Source organism: Oncorhynchus mykiss, chromosome 7 (assembly GCF_013265735.2).
Source record: "Oncorhynchus mykiss isolate Arlee chromosome 7, USDA_OmykA_1.1, whole genome shotgun sequence".
Classification (NCBI taxonomy): Eukaryota; Metazoa; Chordata; class Actinopteri; order Salmoniformes; family Salmonidae; genus Oncorhynchus; species Oncorhynchus mykiss.
In genome coordinates, this window is record NC_048571.1 from 6,503,553 (window position 1) to 6,522,908 (window position 19,356).

The 19,356-nt window shown below is 45.2% G+C and overlaps 1 protein-coding gene across 3 annotated transcripts in view; it reads right to left on the minus strand.

Annotated features, from left to right (window-relative positions):
- LOC110513606 (kalirin) overlaps positions 1-19,047 on the minus strand; it is a 72,457-nt gene extending 53,410 nt beyond the window's left edge. For all 3 annotated transcript variants that reach the window (XR_005052492.1, XR_005052491.1, XM_036982253.1), the window contains exons 1-8: positions 18,126-19,047; positions 11,705-11,779; positions 11,349-11,463; positions 8,263-8,455; positions 7,462-7,685; positions 7,023-7,350; positions 6,496-6,618; positions 1,535-1,726 (exon numbers count right to left, since the gene is read on the minus strand). Coding sequence is in view for 1 of the 3 variants with exons in the window: in XM_036982253.1 (XP_036838148.1) it covers positions 1,535-1,726; positions 6,496-6,618; positions 7,023-7,350; positions 7,462-7,685; positions 8,263-8,455; positions 11,349-11,463; positions 11,705-11,779; positions 18,126-18,192 (1,317 nt within the window). In the remaining 2 variants the exon portion in view is untranslated. The remainder of the gene's footprint in view (positions 1-1,534; positions 1,727-6,495; positions 6,619-7,022; positions 7,351-7,461; positions 7,686-8,262; positions 8,456-11,348; positions 11,464-11,704; positions 11,780-18,125) is intronic.
- Between the last annotated feature and the right edge of the window lie 309 nt (positions 19,048-19,356).

Genomic DNA, 19,356 nt, shown 5'->3' on the forward strand with positions numbered 1-19,356 from the left:
ATATACACACACATGTTATATACACACACACATTATATACACACACACGTTATATACACACACACATTATATACACACACACGTTATATACACACACACACATTATATATACACAACCACATTATATATACACACACATGTTATATACACAAACACATTATATATACACACACGTTATATACACACACACATTATATACACACACACGTTATATACACACACACACATACACACAAACACATTATATATACACACACATGTTATATACACACACACATATATACACACACACACACATTATATATACACACACACATTATATATACACACACACATTATATATACACACACACACATTATATATACACACACATGTTATATACACACACACATTATATACACACACACACACATTATATATACACACACACATTATATACACACACACACACATTATATATACACACACACACATTATATATACACACACATGTTATATACACACACATTATATACACACACACGTTATATACACACACACATTATATATACACACACACATTATATATACACACACACATTATATATACACACACATGTTATATACACACACATTATATACACACACACGTTATATACACACACACATTATATATACACACACATACATTATACACACACACCCGTTATATATACACACACATGTTATATACACACACACATTATATACACACACATTATATATACACACACATGTTATATACACAAACACATTATATATACACACACATGTTATATACACATACACATTATATACACACACACGTTATATACACACACACATTATATACACAAACACATTATATATACACACACATGTTATATACACACACACATTATATACACACACACGTTATATACACACACACATTATATACACACACACGTTATATACACACACACACATTATATATACACAAACACATTATATATACACACACATGTTATATACACAAACACATTATATATACACACACGTTATATACACACACACGTTATATACACACACACATTATATACACACACACGTTAAAATACACACACACACGCCAACATTCACAAAAACAAACAAGTTGTAAACACAGTTGTATTTTCTGTCAAACTCATTACACACGGAGTTCTCTTTAAAGGTAGCCTGGGGGAAATGACGTTGCCACCAGCAGCACCGCAGATGGAGCTGAGTGAGATGCCAGACTTGGCTCTCACACAGTCACACACAGTATCTGCACACGGCACGGGTTCACACACTGCTACAGCATGGTAGCCATGGGAACAAATAAGTTGAAGTTGAGCCACGCACTTCAACACTCTTAGTTGTTGCTGAAATCGACCCACTGCTGTTATCTTTCAGCATCTCCGTCATATCGCTGAGTCTACCTTTAATGTTAATAAAATGCATTTGCCTTTTTCATTCACAGAAAATAAATCACAAAGCTCTTAGTGATGTCCATGAGAAGGAAACACCCAGACACACCTGTTCTGCCCCCTGGTGGAAGTCGGTGGACATGACCAGCGTGTTGCTGCGTTCCTCCAGCACTGACGTCAGCCCTTTCCAGTCCTCCTGTAGCCGTGACGAGACACACGCGATCCGCTCCGCTCCGTAGTGACAGCCCTCACACAGCTGCATCGCCACGGAGACCACCCCGTCCACGTTCACACTCCCGTTCTAAGGAGGGGTCAGAGGTTAGGAGTTAAAGATCAGTGTTCATCAAGTGACGGTACCATACATTAGAGTTCACAACTCATGTTTAATAGCACCATAGAGTTAAAGGTCACGTGTAATAGAATGTCTGGACTGTAGAGTTCAAGGTGTCATGTAATTAATAGAATGTCTGTACTGTAGAGTTCAAAATGTCATGTAATTAATAGAATGTCTGTACTGTAGAGTTCAAGGTGTCATGTAATTAATAGAATGTCTGTACTGTAGAGTTCAAGGTGTCATGTAATTAATAGAATGTCTGGACTGTAGAGTTCAAGGTGTCAAGTAATTAATAGAATGTCTGGACTGTAGAGTTCAAGGTGTCAAGTAATTAATAGAATGTCTGGACTGTAGAGTTCAAAATGTCATGTAATTAATAGAATGTCTGTACTGTAGAGTTCAAGGTGTCAAGTAATTAATAGAATGTCTGGACTGTAGAGTTCAAAATGTCATGTAATTAATAGAATGTCTGGACTGTAGAGTTCAAAATGTCATGTAATTAATAGAATGTCTGGACTGTAGAGTTCAAAATGTCATGTAATTAATAGAATGTCTGGACTGTAGAGTTCAAAATGTCATGTAATTAATAGAATGTCTGGACTGTAGAGTTCAAAATGTCATGTAATTAATAGAATGTCTGGACTGTAGAGTTCAAAATGTCATGTAATTAATAGAATGTCTGGACTGTAGAGTTCAAAATGTCATGTAATTAATAGAATGTCTGGACTGTAGAGTTCAAAATGTCATGTAATTAATAGAATGTCTGGACTGTAGAGTTCAAAATGTCATGTAATTAATAGAATGTCTGGACTGTAGAGTTCAAAATGTCATGTAATTAATAGAATGTCTGGACTGTAGAGTTCAAAATGTCATGTAATTAATAGAATGTCTGGACTGTAGAGTTCAAAATGTCATGTAATTAATAGAATGTCTGGACTGTAGAGTTCAAAATGTCATGTAATTAATAGAATGTCTGGACTGTAGAGTTCAAAATGTCATGTAATTAATAGAATGTCTGGACTGTAGAGTTCAAAATGTCATGTAATTAATAGAATGTCTGGACTGTAGAGTTCAAAATGTCATGTAATTAATAGAATGTCTGGACTGTAGAGTTCAAAATGTCATGTAATTAATAGAATGTCTGGACTGTAGAGTTCAAGGTGTCAAGTAATTAATAGAATGTCTGGACTGTAGAGTTCAAAATGTCATGTAATTAATAGAATGTCTGGACTGTAGAGTTCAAAATGTCATGTAATTAATAGAATGTCTGGACTGTAGAGTTCAAGGTGTCAAGTAATTAATAGAATGTCTGGACTGTAGAGTTCAAAATGTCATGTAATTAATAGAATGTCTGGACTGTAGAGTTCAAAATGTCATGTAATTAATAGAATGTCTGGACTGTAGAGTTCAAGGTGTCAAGTAATTAATAGAATGTCTGGACTGTAGAGTTCAAAATGTCATGTAATTAATAGAATGTCTGGACTGTAGAGTTCAAAATGTCATGTAATTAATAGAATGTCTGGACTGTAGAGTTCAAAATGTCATGTAATTAATAGAATGTCTGGACTGTAGAGTTCAAAATGTCATGTAATTAATAGAATGTCTGGACTGTAGAGTTCAAAATGTCATGTAATTAATAGAATGTCTGGACTGTAGAGTTCAAAATGTCATGTAATTAATAGAATGTCTGGACTGTAGAGTTCAAAATGTCATGTAATTAATAGAATGTCTGGACTGTAGAGTTCAAAATGTCATGTAATTAATAGAATGTCTGGACTGTAGAGTTCAAAATGTCATGTAATTAATAGAATGTCTGGACTGTAGAGTTCAAGGATAAGATGAATAAAGTGTTCGTACCATAGAGTTCACAGTGATGTGTGATAGGGTGTCTGTACCATAGAGTTCACAGTGATGTGTGATAGGGTGTCTGTACCATAGAGTTCACAGTGATGTGTGATAGGGAGTCTGTACCATAGAGTTCACAGTGATGTGTGATAGGGTGTCTGTACCATAGAGTTCACAGTGATGTGTGATAGGGAGTCTGTACCATAGAGTTCACAGTGATGTGTGATAGGGTGTCTGTACCATAGAGTTCACAGTGATGTGTGATAGGGTGTCTGTACCATAGAGTTCACAGTGATGTGTGATAGGGTGTCTGTACCATAGAGTTCACAGTGATGTGTGATAGGGAGTCTGTACCATAGAGTTCACAGTGATGTGTGATAGGGTGTCTGTACCATAGAGTTCACAGTGATGTGTGATAGGGTGTCTGTACCATAGAGTTCACAGTGATGTGTGATAGGGAGTCTGTACCATAGAGTTCACAGTGATGTGTGATAGGGTGTCTGTACCATAGAGTTCACAGTGATGTGTGATAGGGTGTCTGTACCATAGAGTTCACAGTGATGTGTGATAGGGTGTCTGTACCATAGAGTTCACAGTGATGTGTGATAGGGTGTCTGTACCATAGAGTTCACAGTGATGTGTGATAGGGAGTCTGTACCATAGAGTTCACAGTGATGTGTGATAGGGTGTCTGTACCATAGAGTTCACAGTGATGTGTGATAGGGTGTCTGTACCATAGAGTTCACAGTGATGTGTGATAGGGTGTCTGTACCATAGAGTTCACAGTGATGTGTGATAGGGAGTCTGTACCATAGAGTTCACAGTGATGTGTGATAGGGAGTCTGTACCATAGAGTTCACAGTGATGTGTGATAGGGTGTCTGTACCATAGAGTTCACAGTGATGTGTGATAGGGAGTCTGTACCATAGAGTTCACAGTGATGTGTGATAGGGTGTCTGTACCATAGAGTTCACAGTGATGTGTGATAGGGAGTCTGTACCATAGAGTTCACAGTGATGTGTGATAGGGTGTCTGTACCATAGAGTTCACAGTGATGTGGACTCGAGTCACAAATATGATGACTTGCAACTCGACTTTGACTTTAACACCAATGACTCGTGACTTAACTTGGACTTGAGCCTTATGACTTGACCTGACTTGATACCCTCCCCAACCCTCCCCAAGCCTCCCCAATCCTCCCCAACCCTCCCCAAGCATCCCCAACCCTCCCCAAGCATCCCCAAGCCTCCCCAAGTCTCCCCAAGCATCCCCAATCCTCCCCAACCCTCCCCAATCCTCCCCAAACCTCCGCAAGCATCCCCAACCCTCCCCAATCCTCCCCAACCCTCCCCAACCCTCCCCAAGCCTCCCCAAGCCTCCCCAAGCCTCCCCAATCCTCCCCAACCCTCCCCAAGCCTCCCCAACCCTCCCCAAGCTTCCCCAAGCCTCCCCAAGCATCCCCAAGCATCCCCAAGCCTCCCCAAGCATCCCAAGCCCAAATATAAAACATTATGCTTTTAAAAAAGTCTGTAGCGCATCAACTCTTCATTTAACAGATTACAGTTTGAATCAGACAGCAGCCAATCAAGTTGTGCCAGCTGAGAAACAGTTGAGCGTGGCAGTACAGAGGAACTCAGGCGGGTGAACTCAGACAGAGCCCTTGGAAAGATGATACCCAAAAGTATTATTTTCGGATATAAAGACGACGCTGTATCAACAACAAACAGATTGCAACTTGCAAAACATGCGGGAAGAAAATTACAGACGGAGGCAACAAAACTTTGTTCGACATTTGACACTGCACAAAGAATGGTCTGTCGTGGCTAATATAGCCGACAGCTATATATAACTTTACTAGTGTAGCATGTAGGCTAATGTAATGTTAAATCATTGAGCCTCCACACAGTCAGTCAGTGCGGGAACGTGGTCTGGCCAGGCAGTTGGTAGCCTAAAGCCTGCCTGATGTTACTGCTGTTCCTAAAACCATTGACATACGTTAGCCTACTGTAACTACACAGAGAGAGAGTGTGTGTGTGTACAGTGTATGTGTGTGTTAAGGTTGGGTGATTGTGTACAAGCCTACATTGCCCGATTGCGACCCATAGCGATCCTCGATAGTCGATCACTATTGGGGGGGGGGGTATTCCTCATGGCTACCCATGTATTTCCATGGAAATATAACGTTTATTTGGAAAGTAATAAATATAGAGCTATTTTTAAAAGCATTCATGATTTGTGTAAATGTAATATACTAACTATTACTCTTGTTAAAAATATGAAATGGTATTACATTTGTTGAAGAACACATTATGACTTGTTTAGGACTCGAAACTCAAAGTTTAGGATTTGAGATTTGACTTGATACTTGCCTGTCTTGACTTGGGACTTGAGTGCTAAGACTTGAGACTTAATTGTGACTTGTAAAACAATGACTCGGTCCCACCTCTGGTAAAGGGTAACAGAATGTCTGTACCATAGAGTTGATGATAAAGGGTAACAGAATGTCTGTACCATAGAGTTGATGATAAAGGGTAACAGAATGTCTGTACCATAGAGTTGATGATAAAGGGTAACAGAATGTCTGTACCATAGAGTTGATGATAAAGGGTAACAGAATATCTGTACCATAGAGTTGATGATAAAGGGTAACAGAATGTCTGTACCATAGAGTTGATGATAAAGGGTAACAGAATATCTGTACCATAGAGTTGATGATAAAGGGTAACAGAATGTCTGTACCATAGAGTTGATGATAAAGGGTAACAGAATGTCTGTACCATAGAGTTGATGATAAAGGGTAACAGAATGTCTGTACCATAGAGTTGATGATAAAGGGTAACAGAATGTCGTTACCATAGAGTTGATGATAAAGGGTAACAGAATGTCTGTACCATAGAGTTGATGGTGAAGTGCTGGTGCTGGGTCTGGAGTTCCAGGGCATGCTGGTGGTTGAGGCCAACCTCTGTCTGACTCTGCAGGAACAGATCCTTACTGTGGGCTATCCACTCGGACATCTACAACACACACACACACACACAGAGGGTTACACATCCACACGCACGCACGCACAGGCACGCACACACACACACACACACACACACACACACACACACACACACACACTTCATCTATTTAGACATGTACAGAATAATGGAGAACGGGAGAGAGAGAGAAAGAGAGGGGGAGGGAGAAAAAGGGAGGGTTGTCTGCCAATCGACCTGCTGTCTCCACCACTGCTGTTCATTCAGACAACAGATGGTCACTACCAGCGGGCTCTAAACTGTACCACCACAGGGAGACTTATACCTTTGTCTCTTCTTCTCTCTCCCTCTGACTCCCACACATACACACAAATACACCCACACACACACACACACACACACACACACACACTCTTTCCCCACCCATAAACACACACCTTGGCAGCGTCCTGTTCGTATAGATGCAGCTGTAAGGTCTGGTCTAGGTGTGCTTTCCGTTCAGTCCAGCTCTGCTGCAGGTGTGTCCTGGCAGTCTGCAGCCTCTCCAGCAGGGCGGCCACCTTCGGAGCTACACTCTGAAAATCAGCCCCGCCCGACAACCAGCTTCCGTAACCTTGGTTACTGCTGGGCACGTCGCTAGGCGCTTCACCGCTGTGGGCAGGGCCAAGCCGCATGCGCTGGAGCAAGCTCCGCCCCTCACGGTCGATGGCATCGATGGGAGCCGTGGCAACGGTGGTACGTAGTCGGCCATGCTCCTCTAGCAGCCTGGTCAAACACACACACACGCACACACGCACACACACAGCTTGAACACACACACACAAAAACATAGCTTACTGCACCAGCCACACACATACACATCTGCATCTGTCTTACTTGCGGGCCTCATCCACGCCCTGGGGCTCGCCTACGCGGGTCAGCCCAGCCTCCAGCTGCTCTAGCTGGGCCAGCAGTTGCCCAGCAGCCCCTGAGAACTCTTCCAGGCCCAGCCGTAGCTCTGTCCACTCCACATGGTCATACTCCAAAGAACCGCACAGGTCAGAGGTCAGCTGGGACGGGTCCACCAGCTTGGACAGGCCCTCCACCGACACTAGACTGGTCTGGAGGGAGAGGGGAAAGAGAGAAGGAGAGAGGAAAGAGAGAGGGAGAGAGGAAAGAGAGGGAGAAAGGAAAGCGAGAGGGAGAGGGGGAAAGAGAGAGAGAGGGGTAAGAGAGAGAGAGGGGTAAGAGATAGGGGCAAAGAGAGAGGGAGAGAGGAACAGAGAGAGGGAGAGGGGGAAAGAGAGAGGGAGAGGGGGTAAGAGAGAGGAGAGGGGGAAAGAGAGAGGGAGAGGGGGAAAGAGAGAGTGAGAGGGGAAAAGAGAGGGAGAGAGGAACAGAGAGGGAGAGGGGGAAAGAGAGAGATAGAGGGGGAAAGAGAGTGAGAGAGAGGAAAGAGAGAGAAAGAGAGGGGGAAAGAGAGAGGGAGAGAGGAAAGAGAGAGAAAAAGAGGGGGAAAGAGAGAGGGAGAAAGAGAGTGAGAGGTGAAAGAGGGAGAGAGATGGGGAAAAAGACAAGGGGAGAGGGAAGAGAGAGGGGGTGGGGCACGAGGATTGAGACAGAAAGAGAGAGAGATTAGAGAAATGGATAAATTATAGTTAGGAACAATACACAGAGGCACTCCACACATACACACACCTCAAAGGTGAGTTTGGCGCTGCCCAGGTTGGTCTTGTGTTTCTGCCAGAAGGTGTCTGGTTTGATGATGAGGGCCGTGTGAATGTGGGCGGAGAACCCCTCCTGGAGTGTCCGTAGCAACGGCTTGACGCTCTCCCACTTAGAACCACGCATGTCTACGACCACCGTGAAGCCCCTGGCACGCACGTCATCACTGAGAAGAGAGAGGATGGGAGAGGAGATGGAGGGGGTCAGGAAGAGCGATGCTATAGAGATAATACACTGATGGTGTGATACAGGGATGATGCTATAGAGATAATACACTGACGGTGTGATACAGGGATGATGCTATAGAGATCATACACTGACAGAGTGATACAGGGATGATGCTATAGAGATAATACACTGATGGTGTGATACAGGGATGATGCTATAGAGATAATACACTGACAGTGTGATACAGAGATGATGCTATAGAGATAATACACTGACGGTGTGATACAGGGATGATGGTATAGAGATAATACACTGACAGTGTGATACAGGGATGATGCTATAGAGATAATACACTGACAGTGTGATACAGGGATGATGGTATAGATATAATACACTGACAGTGTGATACAGGGATGATGCTATAGAGATAATACACTGATGGTGTGATACAGGGATGATGCTATAGAGATAATACACTGATGGTGTGATACAGGGATGATGCTATAGAGATAATACACTGACGGTGTGATACAGGGATGATGCTATAGAGATCATACACTGACAGTGTGATACAGGGATGATGCTATAGAGATAATACACTGATGGTGTGATACAGGGATGATGCTATAGAGATAATACACTGACAGTGTGATACAGGGATGATGCTATAGAGATAATACACTGGCAGTGTGATACAGGGATGATGCTATAGAGATAATACACTGACAGTGTGATACAGGGATGATGCTATAGAGATAATACACTGACAGTGTGATACAGGGATGATGCTATAGAGATAATACACTGACAGTGTGATACAGGGATGATGCTATAGAGATAATACACTGACAGTGTGATACAGGGATGATGCTATAGAGATAATACACTGGCAGTGTGATACAGGGATGATGCTATAGAGATAATACACTGACAGTGTGATACAGGGATGATGCTATAGAGATAATACACTGACAGTGTGATACAGGGATGATGCTATAGAGATAATACACTGACAGTGTGATACAGGGATGATGCTATAGAGATAATACACTGACGGTGTGATACAGAGATGATGCTATAGAGATAATACACTGATGGTGTGATACAGGGATGATGGTATAGAGATAATACACTGACGGTGTGATACAGAGATGATGCTATAGAGATAATACACTGACAGTGTGATACAGGGATGATGCTATAGAGATAATACACTGACAGTGTGATACAGGGATGATGCTATAGAGATAATACACTGACAGTGTGATACAGGGATGATGCTATAGAGATAATACACTGACAGTGTGATACAGGGATGATGCTATAGAGATAATACACTAATGGTGTGATACAGGGATGATGCTATAGAGATAATACACTGACAGTGTGATACAGGGATGATGCTATAGAGATAATACACTGACAGTGTGATACAGGGATGATGCTATAGAGATAATACACTGACAGTGTGATACAGGGATGATGCTATAGAGATAATACACTGACAGTGTGATACAGGGATGATGCTATAGAGATAATACACTAATGGTGTGATACAGGGATGATGCTATAGAGATAATACACTGACAGTGTGATACAGGGATGATGCTATAGAGATAATACACTGACAGTGTGATACAGGGATGATGCTATAGAGATAATACACTGACAGTGTGATACAGGGATGATGCTATAGAGATAATACACTGACAGTGTGATACAGGGATGATGCTATAGAGATAATACACTGACAGTGTGACACAGAGATGATGCTATAGAGATAATACACTGACAGTGTGATACAGGGATGATGCTATAGAGATAATACACTGACAGTGTGATACAGGGATGATGGTATAGAGATAATACACTGACAGTGTGATACAGGGATGATGCTATAGAGATAATACACTGACAGTGTGACACAGAGATGATGCTATAGAGATAATACACTGACAGTGTGATACAGGGATGATGGTATAGAGATAATACACTGACAGTGTGATACAGGGATGATGCTATAGAGATAATACACTGACAGTGTGATACAGGGATGATGGTATAGAGTTATAGAGATGGAGAGGTAGAATAACTGAGTGATAGTGTTACCTGGGTATGATGGACAGATAGAGAGATAAAGTGATAGAAGGAGTGTTACCTGGGTATGATGGACAGATAGAGAGATAAAGTGATAGAAGGAGTGTTACCTGGGTATGATGGACACATAGAGAGATAAAGTGATAGAAGGAGTGTTACCTGGGTATGATGGACACATAGAGAGATAAAGTGATAGAAGGAGTGTTACCTGGGTATGGTGGACAGATAGAGAGATAAAGTGATAGAAGGAGTGTTACCTGGGTATGATGGACAGATAGAGAGATAAAGTGATAGAAGGAGTGTTACCTGGGTATGGTGGACAGATAGAGAGATAAAGTGATAGAAGGAGTGTTACCTGGGTATGATGGACAGATAGAGAGATAAAGTGATAGAAGGAGTGTTACCTGGGTATGGTGGACAGATAGAGAGATAAAGTGATAGAAGGAGTGTTACCTGGGTATGATGGACATATAGAGAGATAAAGTGATAGAAGGAGTGTTACCTGGGTATGATGGACAGATAGAAAGATAAAGTGATAGAAGGAGTGTTACCTGGGTATGGTGGACAGATAGAGAGATAAAGTGATAGAAGGAGTGTTACCTGGGTATGGTGGACAGATAGAGAGATAAAGTGATAGAAGGAATGTTACCTGGGTATGATGGACACAGAGAGATAAAGTGATAGAAGGAGTGTTACCTGGGTATGATGGACAGATAGAGAGATAAAGTGATAGAAGGAGTGTTACCTGGGTATGGTGGACACATAGAGAGATAAAGTGATAGAAGGAATGTTACCTGGGTATGGTGGACAGATAGGTGACCAGTCTGCTTAGATCCTCCTGTTTCACTCGGTCATGATTGGTCCGCGCTGGGAAGGTAAGGATGGGCCCGCCTCTCTTGTCCCTCCCCCCTGGGACAGTGACATCATCAAAAAGCAACATAACACATCCTTACCAGAGAGGTGTTGAACCAAGACACTCAACTAGGACATATACCGTGTCAGCCTAGGGGAGGGGCTTGGTCGGACAAGGGTAAGGAGTTAGGTGAAGGGACAAGGGAACGTAACAAGGGAACGAAATGGAGCAAGGGGATAGAGGGAGCTTGGAAAAGAGACTAGGGAACAAAATGGGACAGGGCCGTACTCAACTCACCTGAAACAAAGGCCACTTTTTCCCTCAGAACTGTCAGCACATCCACCGCTCTCACCCCCTCCCCCTGCGCACCCCCTAGAGAAGAGCGAGAGGGAGGAGGGGGAGAGGGAGAGAAGAGAGAGAGGGAGGAGGGGGAGAGGGAGAGAAGAGAGAGAGGGAAGAGAGGGAGAGAAGAGAGAGAGGGAGGAAGGGGTGAGGGAGAGAAGAGAGAGAGGGAGGGGGGGTGAGGGAGAGAAGTGAGAGAGGGAGGAGGGGGAGAGGGAGAGGGAGAGAAGAGAGAGAGGGAGGAGAGGGAGAGAAGAGAGAGAGGGAGGAGGTGGAGAGGGAGAGAAGAGAGAGAGGGAGGAGGGGGTGAGGGAGAGAAGAGAGAGAGGGAGGAGGCGGAGAGGGAGAGAAGAGAGAGAGAGGGAGGAGGGGGAGAGGGAGAGAAGAGAGAGAGGGAGGAGAGGGAGAGAAGAGAGAGGGAGGAGGGGTGAGGGAGAGAAGAGAGAGAGGGAGGAGGGGGAGAGGGAGAGAAGAGAGAGAGAGGGAGGAGGGGGAGAGGGAGAGAAGAGAGAGAGGGAGGAGAGGGAGAGAAGAGAGAGAGGGAGGAGGGGGTGAGGGAGAGAAGAGAGAGAGGGAGGAGGGGGAGAGGGAGAGAAGAGAGAGCGGGAGGAGGGGGAAAGGGAGAGAAGAGAGAGAGGGAGGAGGGGGTGAGGGAGAGAAGAGAGAGAGGGAGGAGGGGGTGAGGGAGAGAAGAGAGAGAGGGAGGAGGGGGAGAGGGAGAGAAGAGAGAGAGGGAGAAGAGAGAGAGAAGAGAGAGAGGGAGGAGGGGGAGAGGGAGAGAAGAGAGAGAGGGAGGAGGGGGTGAGGGAGAGAAGAGAGAGAGGGAGGAGAGGGGGAGACAGAGAGAAAAGAGAATGAGGAGGGGCAGACAAGGTGATATAGACAGATACATTTCAAATATCCCTGTAAACACTACTTAGTTCCTCGATCACAAATGAACAGCCACATCAACAACAATCTCCCCTGGAAACAGAGGGAGAAAAATAACTAGGGTTTGAGCAGCAGGCTGTCATGACACTATCACATTAAATGACTGTAAATAAATGTGTGTGTGTTGTGATTGTGTGTATGTGGTGTGTATAGGTTGCTGTGACAGCATGTAGACAGCAGACAAAACCCATCTGGTGTTTAGGCCTGTTAGTGTAATCTGATGTGGGTATAATCCTGACTAGAACAGCTGGGGCACTGGGGCATAGGGCAGGGACAGAGGTAGGGGGGATGTTTGCAGAGGGGACATGTGTCTGTGTTAGTGTAAGCTGGAGCACTTGTGTGCATGTGCGTGTGTGTCTGTGTGTGTCTGTGTGCGTCTGTCTGTGTATGTGTGTGTGTGCGCGTGTGCGTGCGTGTGTGTGTGTGTGTGCGCGCGTGCGTGTGCGTGAGTGCATGCATGTGTGCGTGTGTGTATGTGTGTGTGAGCGCGTGTGCGTGCGCGTGTGTGTGTTTCTGTGTGTGTGCGCGCGCGTGTGTGCATGCGTGTGTGTGTGTGTGTGGTTCTGCAGTCTCCCATACAGTACCAGAGGAAGTAGAGTGAAGGGACAAACCTTCTCACCTGCCTTTCCTCAGGCTGTGTGTGTGTGTACAGTATTTGGAAAGGGTAGGGGTAGCAATGGATGACAGAGAGAAAGGGATGAAGGGCAACGTTGGAGGGAGGGAGGGAGGGAGGGAGGGAGGGAGGGAGGGAGGGAGGGAGGGAGGGAGGGAAGAGTATGTAGCTCAAGGGGTCTAGCTGACCTCTCCACGTCACTAAGAGGTTATTCTCTCACTGTATACTGTTTATCTGCTCTGCAAGCAAACCATCACGTGTGTGTGTATGCATGTGTGTGTGTGTGTAGTTGTGTGTGTGTATGTATAGTAGGTGTGTGTGTGTAGGTGTGGTGTGTATGTGTGTGTGTAGTTGTGTGTGTATGTGTGTGCATGTGTGTGTGTGTAGGTGTGGTGTGTATGTGTGTGTGTAGTTGTGTGTGTATGTGTGTGCATGTGTGTGTGTGTAGGTGTGTGTGTGTATATAGGTGTGTGTGTGTGTGTATGTGTGTGTGTGTGTATGTATGTGTGTGTAGTTGTTTGTGTGTGTGTATGTAGGTCTGTGTGTGTGTGTGTGTGCATATAGGTGTGTGTGTGTGTGTGTGTGTGTGTGTGTGTGTCCAAGACAATAACATTCTAGTCCACATTAGAATGTCATTGAATGTCATTGTGATGAAACATTTTGTGACAGAATGGAGGAAATAGCTTGCTGAATGTTGTTTGTTGAAAGGTTTATGTGTGTGTGTGTGTGTATGTGCACGCCTTTGTGCGTACATGTGTGTTACAGACGTTTTGGCTTCTCCATATCGATTGTGAATTCACCCATGAAAACGATGGAAAGAGGAAGCACAAAGAAATGAACATGAAGGAGTGAAGGACAGGAAGAGGAAACCAATGTGACAGGAAGCGTGGCACTCCAAACTTCCTGTAACACAGAACTCCAGGGAGTGGCAGGAAGTAGAAATAAAAGAATTGTACCAAACCAACCGACGCGCTGTTTATCACACACATCGATACGCACACACACATACATACACACGTACACATGCAAACACACACACACCAAGACTAATAACTCCCTGCGGCTGCCAGCCGGTGACTGGAAACATCACACACACCAATAAGTTCCATATAACAGGCAGACAGGGCAGGATTTAACATCTTCAGGTAAAGTGGAAGATTAACAGGACTGTTTCATATCTTCATCTTTGCATTTCTATGTTTTCTATTCCCCTCTGAAAACGGCAGGTGCTAACGCTTAGTCACGCTGGCCCTGTAACCGTGCTGCCAGATGTTTACCCTGCAAGACTAAAAGAGCATTGCTTGTACAACCACACACACACCGCACGCAGACAGACAGCCAGACGGTGTGCAGCCGAAGGCGGATTACTACTACTCTGTGTATCTGACAGAGAATCTGACACACACACGGCTAAACAGACCAGGCTGGTCACACGAAAGAGCAGGCCAGGCCACAGACAGCGCACCACCGCAACACAGATTACAACTACACTACGAGATTGAGAATAAAGCACACAGACACACACACACACTATTCCTAAGCAGTTTATAGACAACACTGCAGTGCATTCATCACCACCATAGTGTAGCCCAGACAGAGAGGCTCTGAATGCTCTATATACACTGTATATACAAAAGTATGTGGACACACCTTCTAATTAGTGGATTTGGCTAATACAGCCACACCCGTTGCTGACAGGTGTATAAAATGTAGCACACCGCCATGCAATCTCCATAGACAAACATTGGCAGTAGAATGGCCTTCCTGAACAGCTCAGTGACTTTCAACGTGGCACCGTGATAGGATACCACCTGCCCCGGTCAATTGTCAGTGCTGTTATTGTGAAGTGTAAACTTCTAGGATCAACAACGGCTCAGCCGCAAAGTGGTCGGCCACACAAGCTCAGAGAACGGGACCGCAGAGTGCTGAAGTGTGTAAAAATCATCTGTCCTCAGTTGCAACACTACCGAGTTCCAAACTACCTCTGGAAGCAACGTCAGCACAATAACTGTTTGTCGGGAACTTCATGAATGGGTTTCATGGCCGAGCAGTCCCACACCAGCCTAAGATCACCATGCTCAATGCCAAGCATTTCTTTGGTTTGTTTTGGTTTTTTTTGCTCTGCTGTACGGAATCTGGACACTTCTCTTCATGGCTCCTCGTACTCTCTCCTGTCTGTTTGTGTATCTGGTCTTACACACTTGTTCTTCATTTCTAATAAAACTTAACTCTTTGCTAACCTGTAGCCCCTCCCTCTCGTAGACAAGTCAGGAAAAGCAACATGCCTCATGTTTTTGGGTTAAAAAGTAGAAAGCAATGCCAGGAAAACACGACCTGCCCACATGCATAGTGTCAGGAATAATGTTCTGGGGATGTTTTTCACAGTTCAGGATAGGCCCCTTAGTTCCAGTGAAGGGAAATCTTAACGCGACAGCATACATTGATATTCTAGACAATTCTGTGCTTCCAACTTTGTGGCAACAGATTGGGGACGGCCCGTTCCTGTTTCAGCATGACAATGCCCCCGGGCACAAAGCGAGGTCCATACAGAAATGGTTTATTGAGATTGGTGTGGAAGAACTTGACTGGCCTGCATAGAAACCTGACCTCAACTCCATCAAACACCTTAGGGATGAATTGGAACTCCGACTGCGAGCCAGGCCTAATCGTCCAACATCAGTGCCCGACCTCAATAATGTTCTTGTGGTTGAATGGAAGCAAGTCCCCATAGCAGTGTTCTAACACAGTGGAACCCCTTCCCAGAAGAGTGGAGGCTGTAGGAGCAACATATTAATGCCCATGATTTTGGAATGAGATTTTCGAGGAGCAGGTGTCCACATACTTTTGGTCATGTAATATACAGTATATAAACTGTGTGTGTGTGTGTGTGTCAGTCATCTAGGAATGGGCCATAATGGCACTCATTCACCATGAATTAATATCACCAGCATGATTATTACACTAGCATGCTAAAGGCACAGAGGACTGAGCAAGGGGAGTATGCACCAAAAAAATCATTTGGGGCCTGCATCCCAAATGGCACCCTATTCCCTATATAGTGCAATCCCAAATGGCACCCTATTCCCTATATAGTGCACTACTTTTGATGAGAGCCCTATAGGCCCTGGTCAAAGGCAGTGCTCTATAAAAGGGAATGGGGTGCCATTTGGGATGCAGTCCTGGTATCCAAGGTGAGTAGGCCCCTCTGTGCCGGTCTATTGATGTAGTGTGTGTGTGTGTGTGTGTCTGTCTGTACTGAGGCAGGTTTATCCATCTCAGTGGGAGAGACACCTAATCCTGAGCATAAACAGGGCATTAACACACCGCTGTGTTTGAATATTCCCAGCACAGGGACCAATGATAACCTTAGGAGGAAGAGGGGGAGAGAGGAGGGGAGGGGAGGGAGAGGGGGAGAAGCGTTGAGAGGAAGAGGAGGAATGAAGAGAAATTAAGAGGAACCCTTCACTGATCGTTGCGAGTAGCAGCCAGGAAGTAGATCACAGGCGCGCTGTGACAACCTCTCCCTCCCTTCTCTCCATGTCTTACCAGCCCTTAGGATGAGACAGCCTACTGGGATGCATCTCAATAGTCTTAAGTCCTTTCCCTCTCAATATCTATTTTCCTCCATCTGACGTGAAACAATGTTGCTTTCACCCATCCTGTGTTTTTCAGGTCAGTGCTGATGAAGGAGAAGATATCATGGACGAAAAGAGGCATGAAGAGGAAACAATTTAAGAGTATTGAGACATAGCCCTTATATTCCTCACTAGGCTGTAGTCCTCTCCTTTTGGCCAATCAAGGGGATGAGGCATCCACCACAGTGTGTTGTCCAGTGTCTTCAGATCAGTGTAGATAAAGGAGAGGAAACTAGGAGAGGACCCCTGTTTAGACTAGATGCAGCCCTGTGGACCAGTTGGGACCTCTGCCATCCATGCTCACTAGAGAGAGCGCACACACACACACACACACACACACACACACACACACACACACACACACACACACACCTTATTTCATGTCTGATAGTCATGCATAATCATCATGTATGTGTGTGTGTGTGTGTGTGTGTGTGTGTGTGTGTGTGTGTGTGTGTGTGTGTGTGTGTGTGTGTGTGTGTGTGTAACGGTAGCTAGTGTCTTACTCCACACACAGCTGCGGTAACATGTTTGCTCCGATACAGTGGCCTATAGCAGCTGTACATGCTTACTACACACACAGAGAGGATGAATGGAAGTGCTGACGATTTAACATCACGGCGAAAAGCCTCGGGCCTGTGCTCGGCCGTTTGTGGATTGTATAAAGATCAACGCGAGACAGAATACGGTCAAATAAAAATTCACATAGATTATGTGGGTGTGTCTGTATTGATATCGTTTTATAACACCGCGGATCAAATGCTGCAAGCTACATAGAACATATATAGGCAATGCTGCTACTGTACTCCCTCTCTCTCTCTCTCTCCCTCTCTCTTTCTGTCTCTCTCTCAATTAAATTAAATAGGCTTTATTGGCATGGGAAACATGTTTACATCGCCAAAGCAAGTGATCATGATGGATCCTCAATCACACAAACTGACCAAAAACTCAACGTATATGCTTCGTCCTCCCTGACCATGCACGCTGCGGTGAAATAGTCTAATTCTATAATGGGCTGAATATACAGCTCTGCCAATGCTATTTCTCACGGTAACGGACAGGCACATTCCTGCACGGTAACGATAGGCTACATCCACCCATACCCGGGGCCAGGCAGCTGTGACCAATCCCTCCGGTTTAGCCTTTTCACCCATTATCGATCTCGGCACGGGATGCCGTTAACACCCAGCCTGCCCACCTGCTTTGGCCAACACGTCCTGACCGGCTTCACCGGGTCCGGTTTGGGCAGGGTCCCCGGGATTCATCCTCTCCGATAGATCCTCCACGCCTTCAACGAGAGGCTGGCCGGTTCTTTTTTTTTTCTTCTTTTTTGAACCCCTCGGTATGCAGAGATGGTCGTTACCGGGAGAAAGTCAGTCAGTCATCGCGCGGCCCCGTCCCCATGTTCTCTTCTGTATCCTAGCAGCGATTCTCGTCCGTAGTCGCGCGCATTCCCGTTCCTCCGCTACTGTCACCGTGATCCTGCGCGGCATCACATCACATCATATCCCACCGTATCGCCTTGCGCGCTTTTGTTCAGTAGTTGACTAGTAGGCCTACCGAATACCGAGGCGAAAGCTCGTGCAGCATGCTCCATTACTAGCCAACTACAACCGACCTACCGACCAATCTAACAATAGCGTTATACCGAAACGCACCCGGTGCAGATGGCTCGGGCTCAGCTGACTGCATGAGCACCGACAGTCCCGAGCCTGTCCATGCACGGCGCGTGCAACCGGAGGCGAGGCAGGCCCGTAGTATAGACTACATACGTTGCCTGAAGTGATTCAAGAAGAACATCATCGCTGTGCTGTAGGAGGGGCTTTCCCTTATTCCCTGGCAGGCACTATAAAATCAATGCGCTCGATCTATGCCGTCATTCATCCACCAGTCTTCACATACCAAGGACGATGGCAACATCATGGTTTGCTTTGTTCTTCCCAGATTAGAGAAGAGGGGGCTATCTTAATGGGGTCAAGCTGCCTATATTTGATGCTGATCGCATAGCCTAGAGAAGCTACCCTTTGGTTATTGCATCACCAGCCAGCCTCCTCTTATTTATAAAAGCAGTAACCGCCTAACTAGAAAAAAACACCGTTCCCGGTGACATCACTCAATTAAGCGTGACACCCGCAGCATCAATGTGTCGCCCGCTGTGGTTGTGTAACCTACTGTTATCGCCTCCCAACAACAGACCAAACCTCCCTCTCATCTCCACACACACACAAACACACACACACACACGCACACACACACCATTGGAGGCTGCAGAGGGGGGGGGGGGGCGGCTTATAATAATGGCTGGAATGGAGCTAATGGAATGGCATCAAACACCTGGAAACCTTGGAAACCACCTGTTTGATGTATTTGATAACATACCACTCAGTGGCAACCGGTCCTTTAGGGCAGGTGGGGAAGAGCCCCACCTG